Source organism: Euwallacea fornicatus, chromosome 16 (assembly GCF_040115645.1).
Source record: "Euwallacea fornicatus isolate EFF26 chromosome 16, ASM4011564v1, whole genome shotgun sequence".
Taxonomy (NCBI): domain Eukaryota; kingdom Metazoa; phylum Arthropoda; class Insecta; order Coleoptera; family Curculionidae; genus Euwallacea; species Euwallacea fornicatus.
In genome coordinates, this window is record NC_089556.1 from 714568 (window position 1) to 735082 (window position 20515).

At 35.3% G+C, this 20515-nt stretch overlaps 1 protein-coding gene across 10 annotated transcripts in view; it reads left to right on the plus strand.

Annotated features, from left to right (window-relative positions):
* Positions 1–20515, plus strand: part of CadN (Cadherin-N) — a 267563-nt gene that overhangs the window by 25971 nt on the left and 221077 nt on the right. For all 10 annotated transcript variants that reach the window (XM_066291539.1, XM_066291536.1, XM_066291532.1 and 7 more), the window contains exons 4-12: positions 7419–7638; positions 8207–8425; positions 8976–9192; positions 10691–10784; positions 10871–11082; positions 11196–11352; positions 11435–11718; positions 11768–12040; positions 14290–14481. In XM_066291539.1, coding sequence (XP_066147636.1) covers positions 7419–7638; positions 8207–8425; positions 8976–9192; positions 10691–10784; positions 10871–11082; positions 11196–11352; positions 11435–11718; positions 11768–12040; positions 14290–14481 — 1868 coding nt within the window. The remainder of the gene's footprint in view (positions 1–7418; positions 7639–8206; positions 8426–8975; positions 9193–10690; positions 10785–10870; positions 11083–11195; positions 11353–11434; positions 11719–11767; positions 12041–14289; positions 14482–20515) is intronic.

Here is a 20515-nt window from a genome sequence, read left to right on the forward strand (position 1 = left end):
TTTGTTACATTCATGCAACTCAGGCATGTGTCCACGTATCGGCCATCCAACGAAAATTCAACTCAAGTTTCTGGTCGTTCCTAATTTCTGGAAGTTTGTCGGCGAAATTGGGGTTTGGTATCGTCGGCGTTGGATTTTTATCCTGTTTCTCGGTCCATCTTGTCCGCTCCGCCCATGTCCACAAAATCTGATCCAAAGTTTCTTGAGTTGGAATTTGAACGTTTGCTTATACGTGTCGTGGCAAGGACCTACAGCAACAATCTAGTTCCTTATGTTCCCCCCCTCATGGAAATTATATATTACATTATCATTTCAAAAACACATTAAATTGATTCGGAAGTTGATCACAACGTACCCCCGTTTTGTACTATGTCACGCTAATTAAAATACAAATGAACATTTGCAAAGTTACAATTGATAACAGTTTCACTATGTTTTGCAAATTGGACGCAAACCAAAACTTTCCCTCCATTTTACCAGCTCTGCCTTTGTTAGGAAGGTAATTAATGTCCGAGTGTACCCTGAATTTTACGGAACACACTAACTGATAATTAATGCCGTTTAATAATAATTTATTATCCGACCACGCCTTGAATTATTGCAGTTGCCCCGTAGCGCAATTTATCCAGGTCAGGTAGATATTAGATCATTCAGGAACTTTGCAAAGCCCTTTGCCAGGAGTTTTTTTAAATTCGTTCATGGACCTTCCAGCACCAGGGCATTTTTCACCACTATTTAAACGAGAGTCTTTGTCAATACGCTAAAAGAGCTAATCTCCAGCCATTCTCCGTTTTTCATTACTTCTTTAATTACTTCTAATAAGTGTTAAAAGGGGAATAAACTGGCAGCCGGCTCCCAGACAAATAAAAATTAATTAAGGTTAACTCTGAAAAGAGATGCATTTCTTTGGAAGCTAGATAAATGTGATGGTTTTGTCGATAGATTTCAGGTCAAATCTAGTACTTTTCACTGCATCCCGTTCCTGGAAAAATTCCAAATCTGCCCTATATACACGAATAAACTTGAGAAATCCTTCAGCCGCTCTAATCCCTTTCGAAATTGCGTTAGAGAAATTTTCAGCAAACGGAATGTTATTCAGTTGGAGAACAATTTTCCTGGAACAGCGTGTCCGAATCTTTTGTTGGTTCGAACGGTCGACTGCCTGCAGGGCTATTAAACTCAAACTCTGCGGGATTTTGAGGTTTTATTTATTTATTGATCGATCCAGGATATTTTCGTAAACTTCAGAGTTTCCAGTACAGGGGCGTAGAAGTGTGGGTCAAGGTAACCGACTTGATTCGGACGAATCAAATCTAGAAATCTTTAGATCTGTATTTTTATGTCTTTACCATCTTTTCTTCTCTTTTATTTATTAGTTGCGAGGGCCTCGTGTGTACTTACAGAACTAAATTGCGAAGATTCCAGATGGAGATTGCCTTATGAAGGAAGCAGCCTGTTGAAGTTTCAAAGAAGTATGCTAACTCAAGAAGGAAGTCCGATTTGCAAACCATCGGCACGGAGAATCTATTATTATCTTTGCCCTGCAATCGTGATGGATATCTCTTTCTGTGCAGTTTCCGTTTAAAGGCGCCGACAATGCGCGAAATTTTCGTTCACCTTTGCGTGGTTATAAACTCATTATAAACGGGGTGTTTCTTATTCCAACACGTCTCTACGAGATAATCCCGTTTAACTGCCGCCACTAACTCTATTGCTATACAATATACATAAACGGGAGGTTCCCATCAAACTGACCGAAATTGGGATCAAAATAATCCCATAAGTTGACTGCCCACAAATGTTGCGTTCAAACTTTGATATCCGATTAATTAGGACATTAAATTTCCTCCGCCCAACTTTTGTGTAATATAAGGGAAAATTACATTAGCTTTTAACGTTTCCGTTTGCCATTCCGCATGTAAGCCTCCAAAAGAAAACCACTTACGCAAATGTCGTCTATACAAAAGTTCCATCAGTTTGAACGTACAAACACCACTTTTCCAAATCACTGGAAAATAGACCAAATGCTTGTCGAACATCAGATTCAATTTAAATGCGCGTCGAACTTGTTTGGCTGTTGAAATTTCTTTTTTTTTTCAGCATGGGGACTCTTTTAGCTAAAAATTTGCCCCCTCGTTCTTTTCATGAATAAATTCGATCCGATTTGTGGAATCGGAGAATTTTAGAGTACCTACACAAGTTTTGAAATCGCGCTAATTTAAAGCCTTCTTTTATTGGAATATTAATTGAAATAAAATTTTCCGGACAAAGACCTTCTCACCCTAATTTCTACTGCAATCGTGATTGAGAAAAAGCACAAAAGAATGAAATGTCAGCGAAACCTTTTCAAGCCGATTTTATCGCCCTTTTTCAACGTCTGTCCGAAGGGAATCAATAATTCCTTCGTCCTCCAACTTTAATTTTCCAATTACGTTTGCTTAGCGCGCCCGACCTGCTGAGACAATCAAATTCCCGTCTTTAACTTTTAAAACTTCAGATAAGGGAAACTTGAAAAATTAAGAAATAATTTTTTCAATTCCGGAGTTTGATAATGAAATTCTTTATCTTTCTGTCATAGGAAATGTTCCGGATTCCCACTTTCAATGTTTGAAGGTGATTTAATGTAATTGGAAGTGTAGAATAGATTTGATTTATCGCGAGCGGCCCTAAAATTGTTTGTCCCACGACTTAGCACATCCATCGTGTCTTAATATCGTTTATAGCTCACTTGGCAGATTCGACTTCTGTTTGTTCGTCCCTTTTCCATCAAAGCGCCACTTTGTATTCTTCAATGGTCAGGAAAAAGCTACTCAGGAAATGACTCTCAGAGAGAAGCTCTGACGTTTCTTTGAGCTCGGAGAAGAAGTAGCAACTGGAGCCCCAACTGTAGTGCTAGTCTTGTAGTGCTGATATATCGTGATATTTCATAGTTTGTGAGGTACATAATTTCATTTAGCACGATTCGATCGTTTTCGATCAAAAAATATTTGTCCTTCAAAAACGACCGATTTCTTGAAAAATGTGTAAGAGTGCAAAAAGATGTAGAACTCAATTTACTGTCACATTGTTAAACCTTAATTGCATGTTAGATTAAGGTAAAAAAATTCGTAACTTTTAAGGATGACCCACCCTTAATCTACCTCTTATTGAGCTTTCGCCCACTTCAAATTTTTAGCAAATAAAAATGTCAATAAAGTATAAACATTTTCCAAACATTGTTATTCCAAGTTAAGGCTTTTCTGAAATTCCCAACTTTTTCAAGTTTTTTATTCACCTTCTGAAACCAATACCTCAGCAACCACAGGCATCAGAAAAACTTCATATAAAAAAATGAGATGTTTGGAGGTCCTCTAAAAGCACCTGTTCTGTGTCGGTTGCGTTGCGAATCACCCTGTATCTGCATGTCGAGGCAGTATACGAAGAGAATGCAAACTGACAGCATGCAGCGTGACACCTTCAACTGGGTCGCGCTTTACCGGATTGCCGGTTAGTCGTGAGCTGTTACGTAATCAGACCGGTTGGCGTTAAACATTATTCAGAGAACACGGTTGGACGAAGACGTGAAATAACTTTCTAGTTATAAAAAATTCGACATTTTGTATTGAATTTGGTATGAAGAAAAGAAAATTTTATATTAACCCGTCCTTGCTGTTTGGATTTGATCCCTTCTACAGAGTTGTCGGTTGGATGCGAGTTCTTGACCGGTGCAGTTCCCGAGTTTGGCTTTCAAATTGATCTGATCTAACGAGAATGGAAATTGACACTTACATAGATTGGCTAAGTAAAGGGTTTTACACCATTATTTTTCCAGTCTTTTCTTTGATAATGCGGCGTGACAGCGCAATAACGAAACAAGGAGAGTCCGGCTTTAATGGAGTATCCGAGGAAAAACGGGGCATTTACGTGGCTTATTTCTGTAAAGCCATTATAGTGCTCTTTCTAGAATATTTTAAAATTTATAGGTTCAATATGTCTGCTCGTTATTTGCTCCATTAGGCCTTTACAAGCTTGTAAATTTACTATAAATTATTGAATGGCGTCTAGTAAATGAATATTCTGACACAATAATTGAGCTAATTCAGTAAGTTAATGGGATGTATTTAATATTATGCAAAAAAAAGGGTTTTTGATGCTTACATACTTTATTTCATTGCGACGCGCTAAACATAGTTTAAGTAATTTGGATTTTATTGCAATTCAAGTTCGTTCAAAGGAAATCTCCCTGGCAGGGACCATCATCTATGGGAAATTACTAATTCTTGCTAATAAGTATTTTTTTTATTTTCTGCCTTAAAAAGCACTTATTCCATCATCTGTCCATTTGTACATATTACTTAAAAATCTCGAAAAGCTTACTTAGTAGATTAAATTTAGAAAGCTCATAATTTACGTTCCAAGCAAGCATAGAAAATTCCATTAAGTTCTTAAAACTTCCCCTCAGAACTGTCAGACATTTAACATAATTTCATGTAGATGTCGGGAAGTTAATCTTCAAATGCATAAGATGGTGGGTTTTAAGATCCGTATATGCATACATTTCAGCAAGTACGTACATCTACGGGCTATTGGGACCAAAAATATGATGCATCGATCATACAGAGATGTAAAATTGTTACTTTAATGTTGATTTCATATAACTGGATTAATTAGAAATCAGTTCAAGCTCTATACGCCAAGATTGAATAATGCCGGGTTTGCGATTTGAACCCTCTTCTCTGTCATTCGCAGTTTTCTCCAAGATTTACTATCTTATCGCTTAATTCAACAGATGAGAAAACAAAGGGTCGATTATATTTAATGAGTGCACTCAAAATAAATAGGAAACGTCGATAATGTCCTCCGTTTCCAGGTTTAACAAATGATGGCAATTCCTAACGCCTGTGTTCAGAATATTACTTTAAACGACAAAACTTTTATAGCCAAGAAAGTAGAAAATGACACTTAGCTCCAGCTTATACACGAAGAGCTTTTAAAAATTCCGCTAAAGTTTCTCTGCCCATAATCTTTGTATCTACTTTTAATTTGTCAATTTTTGCCAGTTTAGTTTCAAAGCCTGACAAGGATTACTGAGAAATGAAAAGGCTAAGGAGGGTAAAATGCTCTATCTGTCCCAAAATAATATGCTAATAGTTCGATTTCATTTGCATCTTGAGGGGTAAATTTCGGTCTAAAACGTTTTCACACTTATGTATTCACCAAATTAACAGAGTTTATATCATTTGTCATCCAGATAACTCTCTGAGCCCTATATTGTCGTCGGTCTGTCTCATTTACATTTTCGGCATTAGTTTGCTACTAAAAAGCAATTGAGGAAAGGCGCATTACTTTCTTGATTTAGGGAACGCGTCACAATGATACTTTACCCACTTAATTTGTCTTTGATACGAATCATCACTCTTTCCTTTAATCGCATCGTTTTTGGAAATTTTTTCCAGTATCGATTAGACTTAAATGTTGACGAATCCTTTCACCGATTTTTGTCCATATTTGCAATTTCTTACCAATACAATTTTAAAATGAATTTGAACTTTAGACCTGATTGTGTATCTTACACCGTTTTGCATACCTTCATTAGAAAGATGAGCTTGAGTGCACGGAGCTCAACACTGCTCGTATGCAGTACACTGCTTTCAAACAAATATCATTTATCTCCATTTGTACCACGTCTCCTTATATTTAATAACCAACGTAACGTAGTATTGCTATACAGGGTGTTCTCGAATTAGTGTATATCCATTTAAACGGCCTTAAATGTTCTCGTTACACTGTCCGAAATGGCCTGGTCATTAAGGAACGAACTGGGTGTTATTAAATGATATTTTTAATAAATTACGGAGCAACATGGTGTAATTTAATGCTGGTAGGAGGTATTATTGTGTACGACCATATCCATATCAGCTCTTCGGCTTGTTAATTTGGTTTTCTTGTTCCAAAGATGTCTTACATGAGGCTGTTTGCCTACGGCTGTCTAATGGGCACCAAAAAGCACGAAACCGGTAATGGGCTAGATTTTCTTGAGCGCGCTGTTTCTGACAAAATGTGTTTCTGAATCTGTGCAAATCATTGCGGCTAATCGAATTTACCAAATTTCACGTTCAGTGGCGTATTATACAAAACTTGCGGTGATAAATGGAGGCTTATGACCCCAGAAAAATTACACTACCCTGTAGGTGTTATGTACAATATGTACCATAGACGTTCTTTCAGAAAAATTGTGTCTGGATGAGTTACCTTATTTGCGATGACTATTTTTTCGTTTATTCCATTTGACCTTTGGATTTGGAATCGATAACCCTACACACGAAACACAATGAAACTACTAAAAAATCCGCTCCTTAGCTATACTGACCCATAATGGAAATTCCACCCTTATCTTCGTCCACTCCATAATAAAAATGCGGGCTTGTGTAGCATGTAAGCCATTTGAGATATAAACTTTCCCATATTCCCAAGGAAAAGCGCAGTGGTGCTACCCAGAACTTTAATCTCATGACAAATAAAAGAAAATCGTTCCTCGCAGAAGTCCCTGAAAAACTTATAAACCGAAGAGACCTGCCGAAATTAACTTCTAAAGTTTTCAGACAAATTTTACGTGGAAGGACTTGGTAAACAGAATTGTACGTATGTTTTCGTTTCATCAGCTCTATGGAGCCAGATATTGGCACTTTAGTCAAAGTTTGGGAAATTTATTGGAGTTTGATGAAGGGATGAGGCTTTCTTCGTTTGCTTTTTAAAGTTTGATATGCCAACAATGGGGGGGAAATTTGCGATCAATGAGGTATGCGAGTGTTATGCGAAAACAACATTTTTTAACGAAAGAATTTTTTAACAGTTTGTTCTATAAATAAATTTATTTTCGCTTTATTTTATTGGGATATTAATATTCCAAACAAAGAAATATCTTGAAACTAATGTGGATTTTTTTAATTTTTCATTGCTGCTATTTCTCGCAGGACTAAAATGTAAGTACTTTATGGTTTTGTAGCATAATATGTAACCTGTGTTCTTTCCTTGCTTCGTTGAACGTCCAAAATAAAACATTTCTAATAGCTAACCGTCTGTAATCTTGACGTTAAATGTACTCATATAAATTTACCCCCTCAATAAAAAGCCCTTCCTACCTGGCACCCCCCAATCAAAATAAAGCACCTCATAATTTAAATCTTGCCACGTGGTGTATTATAAAACCTTTTTATTCCCTATGGCCTTTGTTGCGATTTCAGTTCCTATTTAACTAATTCGAACCCACCTTTTGACCCTCACAAAATAAAGCTATGGTATAAAGGCCCGGAAATCCCAGTTGTCTGTTTTAAGGTTTTGAATAAGTCTCAGCGCCAATCAGACTTGGTCGAGGATTTTGCTTTTAGACCAGAAATCCACTTTAGCAGGCTTTTTTTGCAACAATGATCAATTTCCAGATACTGACAATCAGAGGGTTATAATCCACGTCCGGGATGTTAACGACGAGCCGCCTTACTTTATCAACAGGCCCCTGCCTATGCAGGCGGTGGTACAATTGAATGCGCCCCCTAACACCCCCGTGTTCACCCTGCAGGCCAGAGATCCGGACACGGATCACAATATCCACTATTTTATTGTCAGAGACCGAACGGGAGGACGATTTGAGGTCGACGAAAGGTAAGAGAGATTTATCGGTCTCGTGTTAAAGTATTTGTGTTACACCACGAGAGCTGAAAATTAATTTCCTACGATTTGCTATAAAGAAGCTCGAGAAACTGAAAGGAGGTACGTCTTGAGCTTTCGATTTGGCTTTTTAAAGATAAACATGGGGATGGTTGAGTCTTATCAAATATGTGCTTATTGTACTGAAAATGTAGCAATGGATATTTGAAGGAAAAGAGAATCAAGAATTATTTATATACTCTGTAAGGAAATTCAAACGAGGCTTTGATATCTCCTTTAGTTGTGGAAATATGAGACGTGATTATTCAGTTCATTCACATGCCATTCAAACTGCGTGTATGATTGCGATGCTTTTGATTGCTTCGACGGAAACCAAAGTCCTGCTGATGAACTCAAAAGGGTGAAACTGTTAAAAAGGGATGGGTTTCTGTCAAAGTAAGCAAAGTCGTGGTTTTCCATAAAGCTGTTTAAAATGTCAAAAACTTTATTTACGTGTACCAATGGCGAGAGAAAATAATTTTTTTACAGTAATTGTTAGGAGTGGTAAAGATATTTGTTTTAGATCTGGAGTTGTCCGCACTCGAGGTACGGATTTGTTTCAACTGGACATGGAGTACGTCTTGTACGTAAAAGCTGAAGACCAGAATGGCAGATTGGACGATCGACGCTACCAGAGCACACCTGAGGAACGTCTGTCCATAGTTGGTGGTAAAAGGGCTCCGCAGTTCTACATGCAAAGTTATGAGGCTGAAATTCCCGAAAATCAGAAGAAAGATTCAGAGTGAGTCTATTAAGGCTTTTAAAAGAGTGTTATTCTTTTTGGGTGTGGAGAGTATTAGTTTTGTTGGCTCAGAGTAAGGTGTTGGAACTGACAAATTGTTTGTGCTTCACTTGACTAATAACTTTAGTTTGCCTTTTTTAAACACAGAATTTACGAGTAACTACGTTTCATCAACTTCCTTTGTGTATCTCTAATTCGAAAAAAAAAATCTGAACGTTTTCACAACTAATGAATCCATTTAGCTTGAGCGGATAATTAAAACGTCAAGAACACACCTGTCCGTTCGTGCATTTTAAGTTATGCCTTTGAACATCTGGGCCTATATTTAGAACTTTGAACCATTTTTTGCATTCAACAACTAAAATCATTAGCAACCCCTTTAAACTCAGCTCGATGGGGATTGCAGTGCTGAGCCTAGTTGTTATTAGTTATTACAGTCTAATTACTTGAGAAACTTTTAACTGGAGTTTCTAATCAAGATCGCATTAAACAAATTGAACTTAATAAACACTTAAAAAGGTGATAAGAAATTCATATGTGTTTTTTTCAGTATTATTTCAGTTAAAGCAAAATCGTTTGCGGATCGTGAAATTCGGTACACGTTGAAGGCTGCAGGACAAGGTGCTGGCACCTTTAATATCGGTCCTACGTCAGGGATTGTTAAGCTGGCCAAAGAGCTAGATTTTGAGGACCTCAGACAACCTCACGTTTATTCATTAATAGTTACTGCTACAGAGGATTCTGGAGGATTTTCGACCACAGTTGAGGTAAGGCCACATATAAAGCAGTCGCTTTCAGCATCTTAACTTCATCTTTATGTTCGGTAATATTTTAAACTGAACAGACAAATTGGAAGAAAGTATCTACTCTTTGTACAGAAGTTTATAAGATGTATAAGTTTTTCGCGAGCTTGTTATTTTCTTGTTTTCAGCGATAAATCTGAACTATATTTCAGAAGCGACACATCGCTGTTTCTATCTGTATTCACCCCCGTAAAACTACGCTAACAAAGTGCTGAGTATGATAGATCTATATTTATAGCTCCCATTTCTCACGTTTTATTGTTTAGCTTCTCGAAATGGAAAAATCCTTAATACAGGGAAGTGGCTCAAATTTGTAAGAGTCTTGATTGAACAAAGTAGGTAACAACCACGATGGTACACATATTAAGTAAATAGTAAGTCGTTCATTTAGAGATACAACCAATTTTGGCGATTTCACCAATGTGTTTCATACCTGCAGAACTATGCACATTGAGATCTACTTACTACCTCTGATAAGGTTTGAAACATTCAGTAAGATAACACACAGGATGTATTTGAATAAAACTTTATTCGGTGCTTTCGTTTGATGATCAAATGATGACCAAATTATTGAATTAACTTATTGGCTGATGATGATTTAAGGCGTTTGAAGGAAGAAGATAGATAAACCACCTAATGATTTTCATATTACTTAAAAGTTTCAGGCGAAGGTTTGGTCAAATCCTCAGATAAAATATATGTATTGAAGTGCATAACATTTTCTATTCTTTAATAAGAAAACTCAATATTTACCTTTTGAAGATTTACTGCGTTTTTTTTTCGAAAATGTGGCTTATTTACCCTAATCTTTGGAGCGCTTTATTTATCCTCTCAATTCTTTTATTTTTTTATGTAATCTTTATTAATAATGCTATTTCTTCTTCTGATTATTTTCTGTAAGTAAACTTTCATTGCCATTCTTGACTCTCTCGCGTTTTGGGGATATTCATTAGTTTAAATTTAGACATTAGGGATTCTTTCAGAATCCATAAGCAGAGTATCAGGTTCCATTGAAATCTAAATAATATCAACATGGAGAAATTGCTCTTTTAACAATATCTCTACCCAAATTAAGGACAACTCCTTTCGAATCGATAAATAATTAAGGATTCCGTATTAGTGACGGCTCTGGGGTGGTCGATAAATAGCTCTAAAAGGTATTAATTCATTTGAAAAGAAAAGTAATTCCAACTTAAATTAGGGATATAGTAGATAGTTCTAAAACAATGTCTCCACCCAAGTTCACGATAATTCCTTTAAAATGGATCAGTAATTAAGGATAGGATGGATAAATAGCCAAGGACTCGGCATAGATAAGTAGAGTTAAAGAGTATCAATTCTTTCAACTTTTCAATCGATTAATATTTACTTCACCTTTTTATTGGACAAATACTTATTTTTCATCTTAATTTTAATTTTCGAGACTATTAAGGAAATTCCTACATTAAATCATCATTTGCAGCTAACCATTAGGGTGACTGACGTGAACGACAATGCCCCGAAATTTGAACTTCCTGACTACCAAGCTCATAACGTTGACGAAGATATTCCTCCTGGTAAGCCTTAACTTCTTTATTGCAAAATCTTAAAATTCCTTCTTAGTCATAGGTTAATCGGTGAACTTTCTTATTGCTTTGTGTAGGCACATCTATCCTGAAAGTAAAAGCAATGGACTCCGACTCGGGCACTAATGCTGAAATCGAGTATTTGGTGTCAGACGATCATTTCAGCGTCGATCCAAGCGGTATTATTAGCAACAATAAGCAACTTGATGCTGACAACAATAATGCTTACTATGAGTTTGTTGTGACTGCCAAGGATAAAGGAGAACCACCGAAAACTGGAACAGCCACGGTAAGACCAGAATTGGAAAAAAAATGGGCTGGAGGCATGAAAACAGAATACTCCAACACCTAATTTTGATCTTTCCAATTTTTTAAAGTTAATTTTTTATGTATGAATCGCAGGTTCGAGTTTATACGAAAAACAAGAACGATGAAGAACCTAAGTTTTCCCAGCAAGTCTACACGCCCAATGTAGACGAAAACGCAGGTCCGAATACTTTGGTGACAACTGTGGTGGCTTCTGATAAGGACGGTGATAATGTTCGATTTGGTTTTGTGGGTAAGATTTTAGATATATATGAAAAATCTTCCTTAAACTTAAAATTACTTTTATAATAAAGATCGAATAAATTTTATCTTAGGTGGCGGAACAACTTCAGGCCAATTCGTCATCGAAGAAATAACAGGAGTTATACGTCTGCATTCCAAGCCGATTTCCTTGGATCGTGATAAGTATGAGTTGAATGTGACTGCAATGGATGACGGAGCTTGTTGCGTTAATGGAGACTTGACCATTCACACGAGCACTGCGGTTGTCGTTGTTTTTATCACGGACGTAAACGATAACAAACCCATCTTCAAGGATTGCGGAACTTATTATCCTAAGGTCGAAGAAGGGGCTCCGAACGGTTCTCCCGTAATTAAGGTCAGTGTGACAAAATTGTATTCAAAATTGTTTTTCAATGAATCTTTAGGTTCACGCAACTGACGAGGACAAAGGCGTAAACGGTCAAGTAAAGTACTCCATAGTGCAGCAGCCTAACCAGAAGGGCACTAAGTTTACTGTAAATGAGGAAACTGGAGAAGTTTCTACCAACAAAGTTTTCGACAGAGAAGGGGATGATGGCAAATTCGTATCGGTTACTGTTAAAGCTACAGATCAAGGGGAGCCAAGTTTGGAGGGAGTATGCTCCTTCACCGTGGAAATTACGGATGTGAACGACAATCCGCCCTTATTTGACAGACAGGTGAATAAAGCTCCAATTCATTGCAGAAGCGACAAAAAAATTCTAAATTTTGGTCCATGACTATTAAATGTGCCTGAAACTACTGCAGCTTATCGTGAATAAAGATCTTTTTATTTCTCTGGCGCGTTGCTAGTATGTATAAAAGCGTAATATTACTAACTGGCATTAAATATCTCTTATATCTGCGCCATTTAGCATGAAATATACGGTCTCTATGTAAATGCGAGAGTGCTTATTGTTTTATACCTTTAGACTGTGTATTTCTTCGGTTTGAACGGTAATTGAATATCTCGTGAAAAACCGTCTCGAGAGTGCAGGCACCAAATGCTTTTATATTCGGTTTCTGAAATCAGAGATTTTCCTCTAGCAGAAATTTGTTCAATATTTGAAATTATGGTTTATGTCTGCATTTGTGGTGTTTTAAATATATATTAAATGATGAAAATTATACCACTCCATTGAGGCCATCTAGTGCTCAACGTCGACAGATAAAAGTTTATTTAGGAACGGTTACACAAATTCGTGCTATGTCTTCCTCTTGCAAGACCCTTTCAATTTTAGTTGATGTCTGCTACAGGTCATTTCTGCAATTCAAAACCAGCTATCTTTTTTATTCACCTGGACGTGAACGAAATTGATGTGAGTTAATATACTGGATGCTCCAGTCCCTTCATTTTAAAAGTTTTTTTAACCGTATGAGTAATAGGACTTAATAAACGTAGATATTTTTCCCCAATACTCACCACCAAGAAAAAACGCCCTGTGACGAACAAATATTACAGCAAACAGATTAATTTTTCATGAATATTTTAGTCGATACATGTCAAACGAGGGGCCTAATCTATAGCATCGAATGCAAATAAATTTCGTATTTAAATGATGTCAAAATTCGGAAAAATCGATATCATTAAAGTTGCAAATATCAACATTGCCGGGTTCATAGAAAAATAAATGGCAATTGATCCAGTCATTTCAAATTGATGCAATATCGCTAAATCAATGCACATTCGAGATAATGCGAAATCTCCAAAACTAATTGAAAATAATTCGATAATAGGTAAAATATTTGAAATTGGAGTTTGAGTCAGGTTAATGTAGAATCGGCTAAACATTCTGAGTTCGGGTTAATTCGGTTGCTCACTAATAGTATATTGTTTAATAATAGGTCGATTAATGTTCCCGAACAAGCATCAATATAATTAAAAAAATTTAATTAAAAGATTAATGGAATTTAGATCTGCATGAGCATAATTCTGTAATTTTAAATGGTAGAATTTCGCATTCGAATAACGCGAAATTAAAAAATGTAATTTAGTAGTATCGATGATCCAATATTCGTCATTTTGATACCATGTGAATACTTAACATTCTCATTCGAATTTAAAAACAATCCCAACGGGTATTGATTTCATGTCGCTTTGTAAAATTTATATGAATTTATTGAAAAAGTTGTCTTGCAGGAGAGTTCACTGTTTACCCGAACACTCTTTACCGGGGCACCAATTATAATAGATCATTAAGTATTAATGCAATTTTTGGAAGGAAATTCTAGGTTAATATTAACTCTTTTATTTTTATGTCGTCAGGCTTGTGATTGCGAACATGGTCAAATGCATACGGGGTATAATTTTGCAAAATTTAGAAGTATCGTTTAAGTTCTGAACAGTTTTGTACAATAGCTAGGTACTAGATGCTTGTTAAAATTTATATTTTTAATTAAAACTCATCCTGGTATTCATATCCAAATACTCACTTTTGTTTATACAGGGTGGTTCTCTACTCTGCCCTCAATCTAGTTGACTATTTTATTCTCATATTCGTTATATACAAATATTTCCGATTCATTTTAATGTCCAAAAGATCTGAAGGTTTGTCTTATTATTTAAAGTTTTGTCTAAAACTCCGACAGTTTTTGAGATATTACTTTCGATTTTTTTTTAAGAGATTCATTTAGATTTCCACTATTATGCCGAATTAATGGTGATTTTTGTAATCTACGGGGAACACTTTCGACTTACTGTGTGTAATTCAGATAGAAAAAATCAAATAATTGTGGTATTTTGCAAAGAAGCACGGAGAAAATAACAGGCGGAGACGGATTTTCCCAAGCTTTTTAGTTTTTTTTTTTATTTCAGCGACCGATGCAGAGCTCCAAATTACTGCCTAAACTAATTATTCTTATTCGTTTCTTAGATATGTTACTTCCTAAATGTGTAGGAGAAAATATACACCCATTTAATGTTTTTTAGAAATACGTTGAAAATGTGAAACAAGACGCCAGCATAGGAACCAACATCCTCCGAGTCTCAGCATCAGACGAAGACGCTGACAACAATGGAGCTATTGTCTACACCCTGAATGCTGGCTCGAATCCAGCCGACTTGGATTACTTTGAAATCCAGCCGGAGAGCGGCTGGATTGTCCTCAGGAAGCCCTTGGACGTAAGTATTATAAGATCCCTAAAATGAGCCCATTTACAATTATTGCAAAGCTTAAAAGATTCTAAATTATTGAATGCATTAAAACTGATAAGTATGTTTAGCCATTTGATAATTTGAAGATGTTAAGCTTTTGAACGTAGCTGAACATAAAGTAAAGAAAAATTTCAGAAAAAGGCAGTTCAGCTATATCCTATTATTTTGCATATAAACGAGAGAAACTCATATTTCTTTTTGATGATTTCGAGATGAAAAAAATATTTTTTTAATAGGAATATTTCAAAATTCTCTCCATAAAGTGTCGCAATTAACGCAATATCATTCCTTCAATAAATTTTCAGCAGTTTTGTCATATAAAACCGGTTTAATTGTTTATAGTAACATTATGATAACTAACAATTTTTTGCAGTTTTAGCATTGACATCTGCTGTGGTCAGTCCTAGCTTTGTAGTAACGTTATTAACGTTCTTATGTCCTAAAATAACTAACGAGAAGTTAATTATATTACAGAGTGAGTGAGTGTGTGAGTGCGAGTTTCAGGAAAAAATCTGTAGGGGGCCTAAAATACATGACAATGTCCGGAAACTGATAGGTACGAGTGGACATACCAATTTAAAGTTCATTCCATTTTCGAGTTTTGTTTCATGAATGGTACAGAAAAGTTTAAGCAACACCACACCCCCGTAAACAAATTGGAAACTGCCTCGGTTGCCTTTCATCTAGAAAAGAGATTTGAAATGAGAAAAACTTAGAAGTTTGTTCAATCTTTTTAAGAGGTTGGTGGTGTAATGAAATGTTGTTTGACCTTTGAAATATGAAACAAATTGGAACTACGAATATGGTTCAACATGGAATGTTCTTTAGAAGCTTTTTAGTTAATAATTTTACAGCGCACCTTATCTTTAAGTTGCCAAATTATCCAGATCATCTCCCATCGGAGGTTTCTGGTCAATTGCACCGTTCTCTTTTTGAACTTTTATTCGATGAGTTCGTTTGTACGGCACACCTTGCATACAGTTACAACGTATTAGAGACTTTCTGATGAATTTTTTCTCTATACCTCTTTTGTTTTTTGATTTTTCGTCGGGTTGAACATTGGAAGGAAAAAAATATATATTTGATGTTTTTAAAAAAATATACTATTTAATTTGAGCTGTTTCCTTCCAAAACTCAACTAACTTACCCCATTCTATATTTTTTTGGCGTAGCAAGGAGCGCTGTCCATTTTTGTTTTGTATTGCCAGGTACTACCTACAATTTTTGGCCGCCACTGTGATTTTTTGAAATTCACCTGGCCAATATAAAACGAGCTTTTAATCTTGCAGCTCAGACATTTTCGAAATAAGTACTATTTTTCAATTAAGCAGTAAATTTTGTGACTGTGAGCTGTGAGATTAAAACCATATGAATGGCCCAGGTACCCCGTTTTTGACTGTGTGATTTTTGTGATTTTTGAGAGAGATTTTTACAGGTGCTACGACTGGACTTGTATTTTTATATTTAAGACAAGCTTGGACAGTGGGAGGAACGATTTTTGAACACCTCGCATTGGTGTACTCCTTCTGTCTTAAAGGGAGCTGTCACTTGTACTTGAAATAACTTTGTTTTTTGTCATTGGACTTTAAATTAGAGAGTTATTTCTCTGTCCACGGTGCTTCCTTTAACATTGTGACATTTTTGAATTGTGTATGGGGCGGCGATTAAAACTGCATTGAATCGAGAAAGATCGAAAATTAAACGTCTAACCGGTTTTTGATAGTCGTTTAACGTGGAAAACTTTTTGATGCACGTCCTTGCTCCCGACTTACCCTCAAGTTTTTGTTTCTCCTGTCTTTGCATGCGGTTTGCCTGCTTACTAATTTGGTTGTTTTGGTTATATTATTCTATGTGCGTTTACGCCGTGTCCTTAGGTTCAGAAACAGTCCTCAATGGATCATCGAAACAGAACAACATCCTTAGTTATATTAACGTGGCATATTTCAGAAGTGTTGGAAAAATCTACGATTTTTAATTATGACCAGTACACTTTTCTTCCCATAATTTCCACCATTTTGCCATCAATCGTTTTATAACTTTTAATGCATTGTTGGGGGTTTTTGATGTGCACATAAAATTCAGTTTAACGTCGTGTACTTTTTACTTATTTTCAGACGTGAAAAGGCATTCTAATTCATTTAACAATACTGTCAATAGTTAATGCGTCGTTAGAGAAATTCCAAATCATATCTAGTCCTAGTTCCAGATCTTATTTTATAAGACAAAAAAATACATTTATTACGTATTATACAACATTAATTTCTAAATACATCAAGAAATCTTATGTAGATGGCTATTTTGAGGCAAAAAAGTGCATTTTTCAATGTAGAGTTTCTGAAAACTGGTTGAATTCTCCGAGAAAAACGTAGCAAATAGCGAATTGATAGAGCCACCAAGCAAAATATCCTTAGATGTAACATGAAACTGTTGCAGATTCTGCGAGGAAAATTATTATGATCAGATGGTGCTAAACATCAAAAATAGTATTCAAAAGATCAATGTCGCATGCAAGTTAATTGGATACTCACCATTTTTGCCCAAGCTCTTGATTTATTTCGTATGATTTTACGTGCTCCATGTTCAATGGAACAGAAGTATTTGCAAGAAAATCTGCTTTATGCCCATTTCATTGGTTGCAATTGAATATTACGAATATATAAAGAATGAAATTGAGTATTATGTTGACATTGATCCACATTTCACAGTTAAATATCATTCTTTGCTATCTTTCTTCGATTATACTTGCAGGATTGTAGAGGTTAATAGTAAGGTATCCCATCTCTAGATAATATGTAGATATCTATTGATTTTTTTCATATTTCTGACTTTTATTACGGCTTTTAAAATTGAAATTGGATTAGCAAAAAAATAATAATAGAAAAAATGTATTTATCTTTTTTGTGGACAAGTAGGATCGAATCGCCAGGAAAAAACACCCCCCTTAATTAAAATTTTCGAGGGAACCACCTTGCATTTGGGGCGAACCAATGGGGATAAAAATTTAAATAAAAAAAACCACCGAATTGGCTCAAATAAGTATTGTAATGTGTATGAACTGATGGTGAACTAATTTCGACCAAATGCCTTGTTTCACTTTACAAAAATCACCAAACATAAATCACTTGCGATGAATCTCTTTGTACACCCCCTTTGTTACGAAATACATAACATTTTTAATCTTGTGGTGTAAAGTCATTCTAAATAACTTTGAAAATAATTGAGGATGTTGAGTCTGTACATCCTTAATTTCTGGAATATTATTTTATCCTGATGAATCGCGAGGCGACATGGAAATTCACATCTCAATCTTTCTACATAGTTGCCTGTTTCGAAATAATTTTAGTGATCGGCGTAAAATACATAGTCTTACAATATTATATGATTTCTTTATTTCTTAATTTAACTGCACATTTTTCGTTGTTCACTTAAAATATACCACCGACCAATGGAATACAGGGATGTTACCCAGTAAGTAATTCTTGTAAGAACCAAGAGGGCTAGATACGTATTAGTATCATGCTTAGTTATGGTGAAAGAATCATCAATGTTCAATAAAGGCTGTGTTTTGGTGAATCGGTGAATAACGATCTACCTAATCTCATGTTATCGAGTTTGATTTATTTGTTTTGTTTCATCTGAGCTTAGTTAAAATGAGTTCTTTAAAATGAAGAAATAGTGCACTTTATGTTTTGGTTTATTTGTAAAACTACATTAGTTTAAGAAATTTGATGCAGATTTGAGTATGTTGTAGATGACTCTCAGGGTGCTTCACTTCGGATAAGGTTAGTTTGCAAGCCAATCAACATGCAGAAAGCTCAAGTGGATATGACACATAATAATAATTGAAGTTTTGTTGATGATCCCAGCAGGTAAAGTGCGCGTGATAATGTCAGGCAATTTGTGATAATTTTGCCTAACACAGTTTTTATTTTTCTGACTTAATCAATAGGAGCTGCATCATTCAAATAAGTAGTAAAATCAAATTGTGTTCTAAACGAAACTAATATTTTGGGGTTGTATTTACCACGCGAGTTTTCGTAACTATTCACAGTTTCAAGATAACTGTTTAGATGTATTAAGGCACTTTTGCAGAATGACACTATGCCAGACTTTTTAACGCATTGTTGTACAAGTATTTCGTGTATTTGAAACCATGCAAATCCAAACCTACACTGCTCAAACAATGTCAGGCAGCTCACTTATGAAGTGTGTACAGGGATATTGTGCTGATATGAAATTCTTCAACGGCGTGTTTATTTCAAATTCCTAGCACATCCTTATTGTAAAAATATTTCAGGAAAATTTCGAAAAATTTAAATAATATTTTCAAGGGCGAAAAGTATTTATCCACCCGGGGAAAAATCCTAGGTGGAGAATCACATTTATAAACACGTTATAATTTCCTCATACGACATTTGATCAAGTCATTTGAGTTTTTCCTAGTAATCATTTCACAGTTTTCTCTGACATCGAGAATTGATCGAAAATAAATGTGTTATTAGTGAAAATCTGGTTGAATCATGTGATGTTAGAGGTACCTAGCAGTTTGTAGATATAACATGTGGTAACTTGAACTGCCTGATTGATCAAAATCTTGAAAGCTCGCCAAAAGTTATTTACAGAAGATCGATTTTCGGTGCTTTCAAAGAAGAAAAATTATGATCTAGGAATCTTGTCGGCAACTCTATGGGCTTTCTTTTCCATTTAGTCAATCGCGTACTGGTTTATGGACGCTAGGGAGTGCAAACATTTATTTCTACATTCAGTAACTGTGATCACACAAACTATGACCAGAGGAACGACTGCTCCTTTCAGAATGTTTAAATAACCTAAGTTGACTATTTAAATACTTCTATTCAAATTTCCATAGTGAAATATTGGTTCTACAAGAATATTTCCTAATGTGCATTTCCGAACGTTTACTTTTAATGGAAATCGGGTGTGTTATTCAAGAAAAAAATATGAAAGTTTTTTATATCTATAATTTTACTTGTTGATTTTTCAATTCAAATGAAATGAGTATTCATCAGGGATTCAATTATTTCGTCTCGCAAACATAGTTATACACGTATTATGTTGTTTTCTAAAAGTGAGTTCTTCCTTATAGATAATCTGCAATAAATTTGTGGAAAGCTGAATTTTATGAGGGCGAAATGTGTGCTGTTTGTTGTCACCGGAGTGTTTATTTAATGTCTATTCTTACCCCTTGAAACTATTATTGACATACATATTTCAGAATTTCCCTGAATTTTTGTACAGTAAGAAGAAGATAGGGCTTTCAAATTTTGAACGGGACTCTTTGTATACATATTTTCTCAACTAGTTAGTTGTTATATGAAGAAATGTAAATTTTTATTGAATAACTCATGTTTTATTCAACGGTTAAAACCAAAACACAGTCAATTCACCAAGATGAAAAGTATGTCGGCCTCATCATATCCATTTATGTTTAAGTTTAGTTGTGTGATTGAGTTTAGATTACTAATTTGTTAACTAATTATTATCGAATTTATTTCTATTATTTATATTCATTTCATCTTTAATGGGTCCCTATCTTTGGGAGTAGTTACGTCCAATGTTGATGCATCTTCATTGGTCAGCGTTAAAATGACAGTTGTAGTGCAACTTCATTAGTGGTAACTGTCGACTCCGATTCTCATAGGTGGAAAGATAACTGTGCACTGTGATTTTTTCGAAAATGTCATAAATATCGAAACCTTTCACCAATGGAATTGTGTAAAGACTTTTATGCTTATGAGAATCCAATTGCGAATTCAGACATTCAAAAAGTGAGCACCGGGACCTACAAAATGCCCGATTTCTTCCAATGTCTTTGTTTTATTGTAATATTTCGTAACGCCTCAGATTGACGTAGTTGGTGGGCACTTTTTCGATGTACGAATTCGATATAAATTAACAATCCCAAAGATCGCGACACATTAATGTCATTTCAATTTACGTTATTACCAAAAACAACGTAATTATATTTGGTTGTATCCCT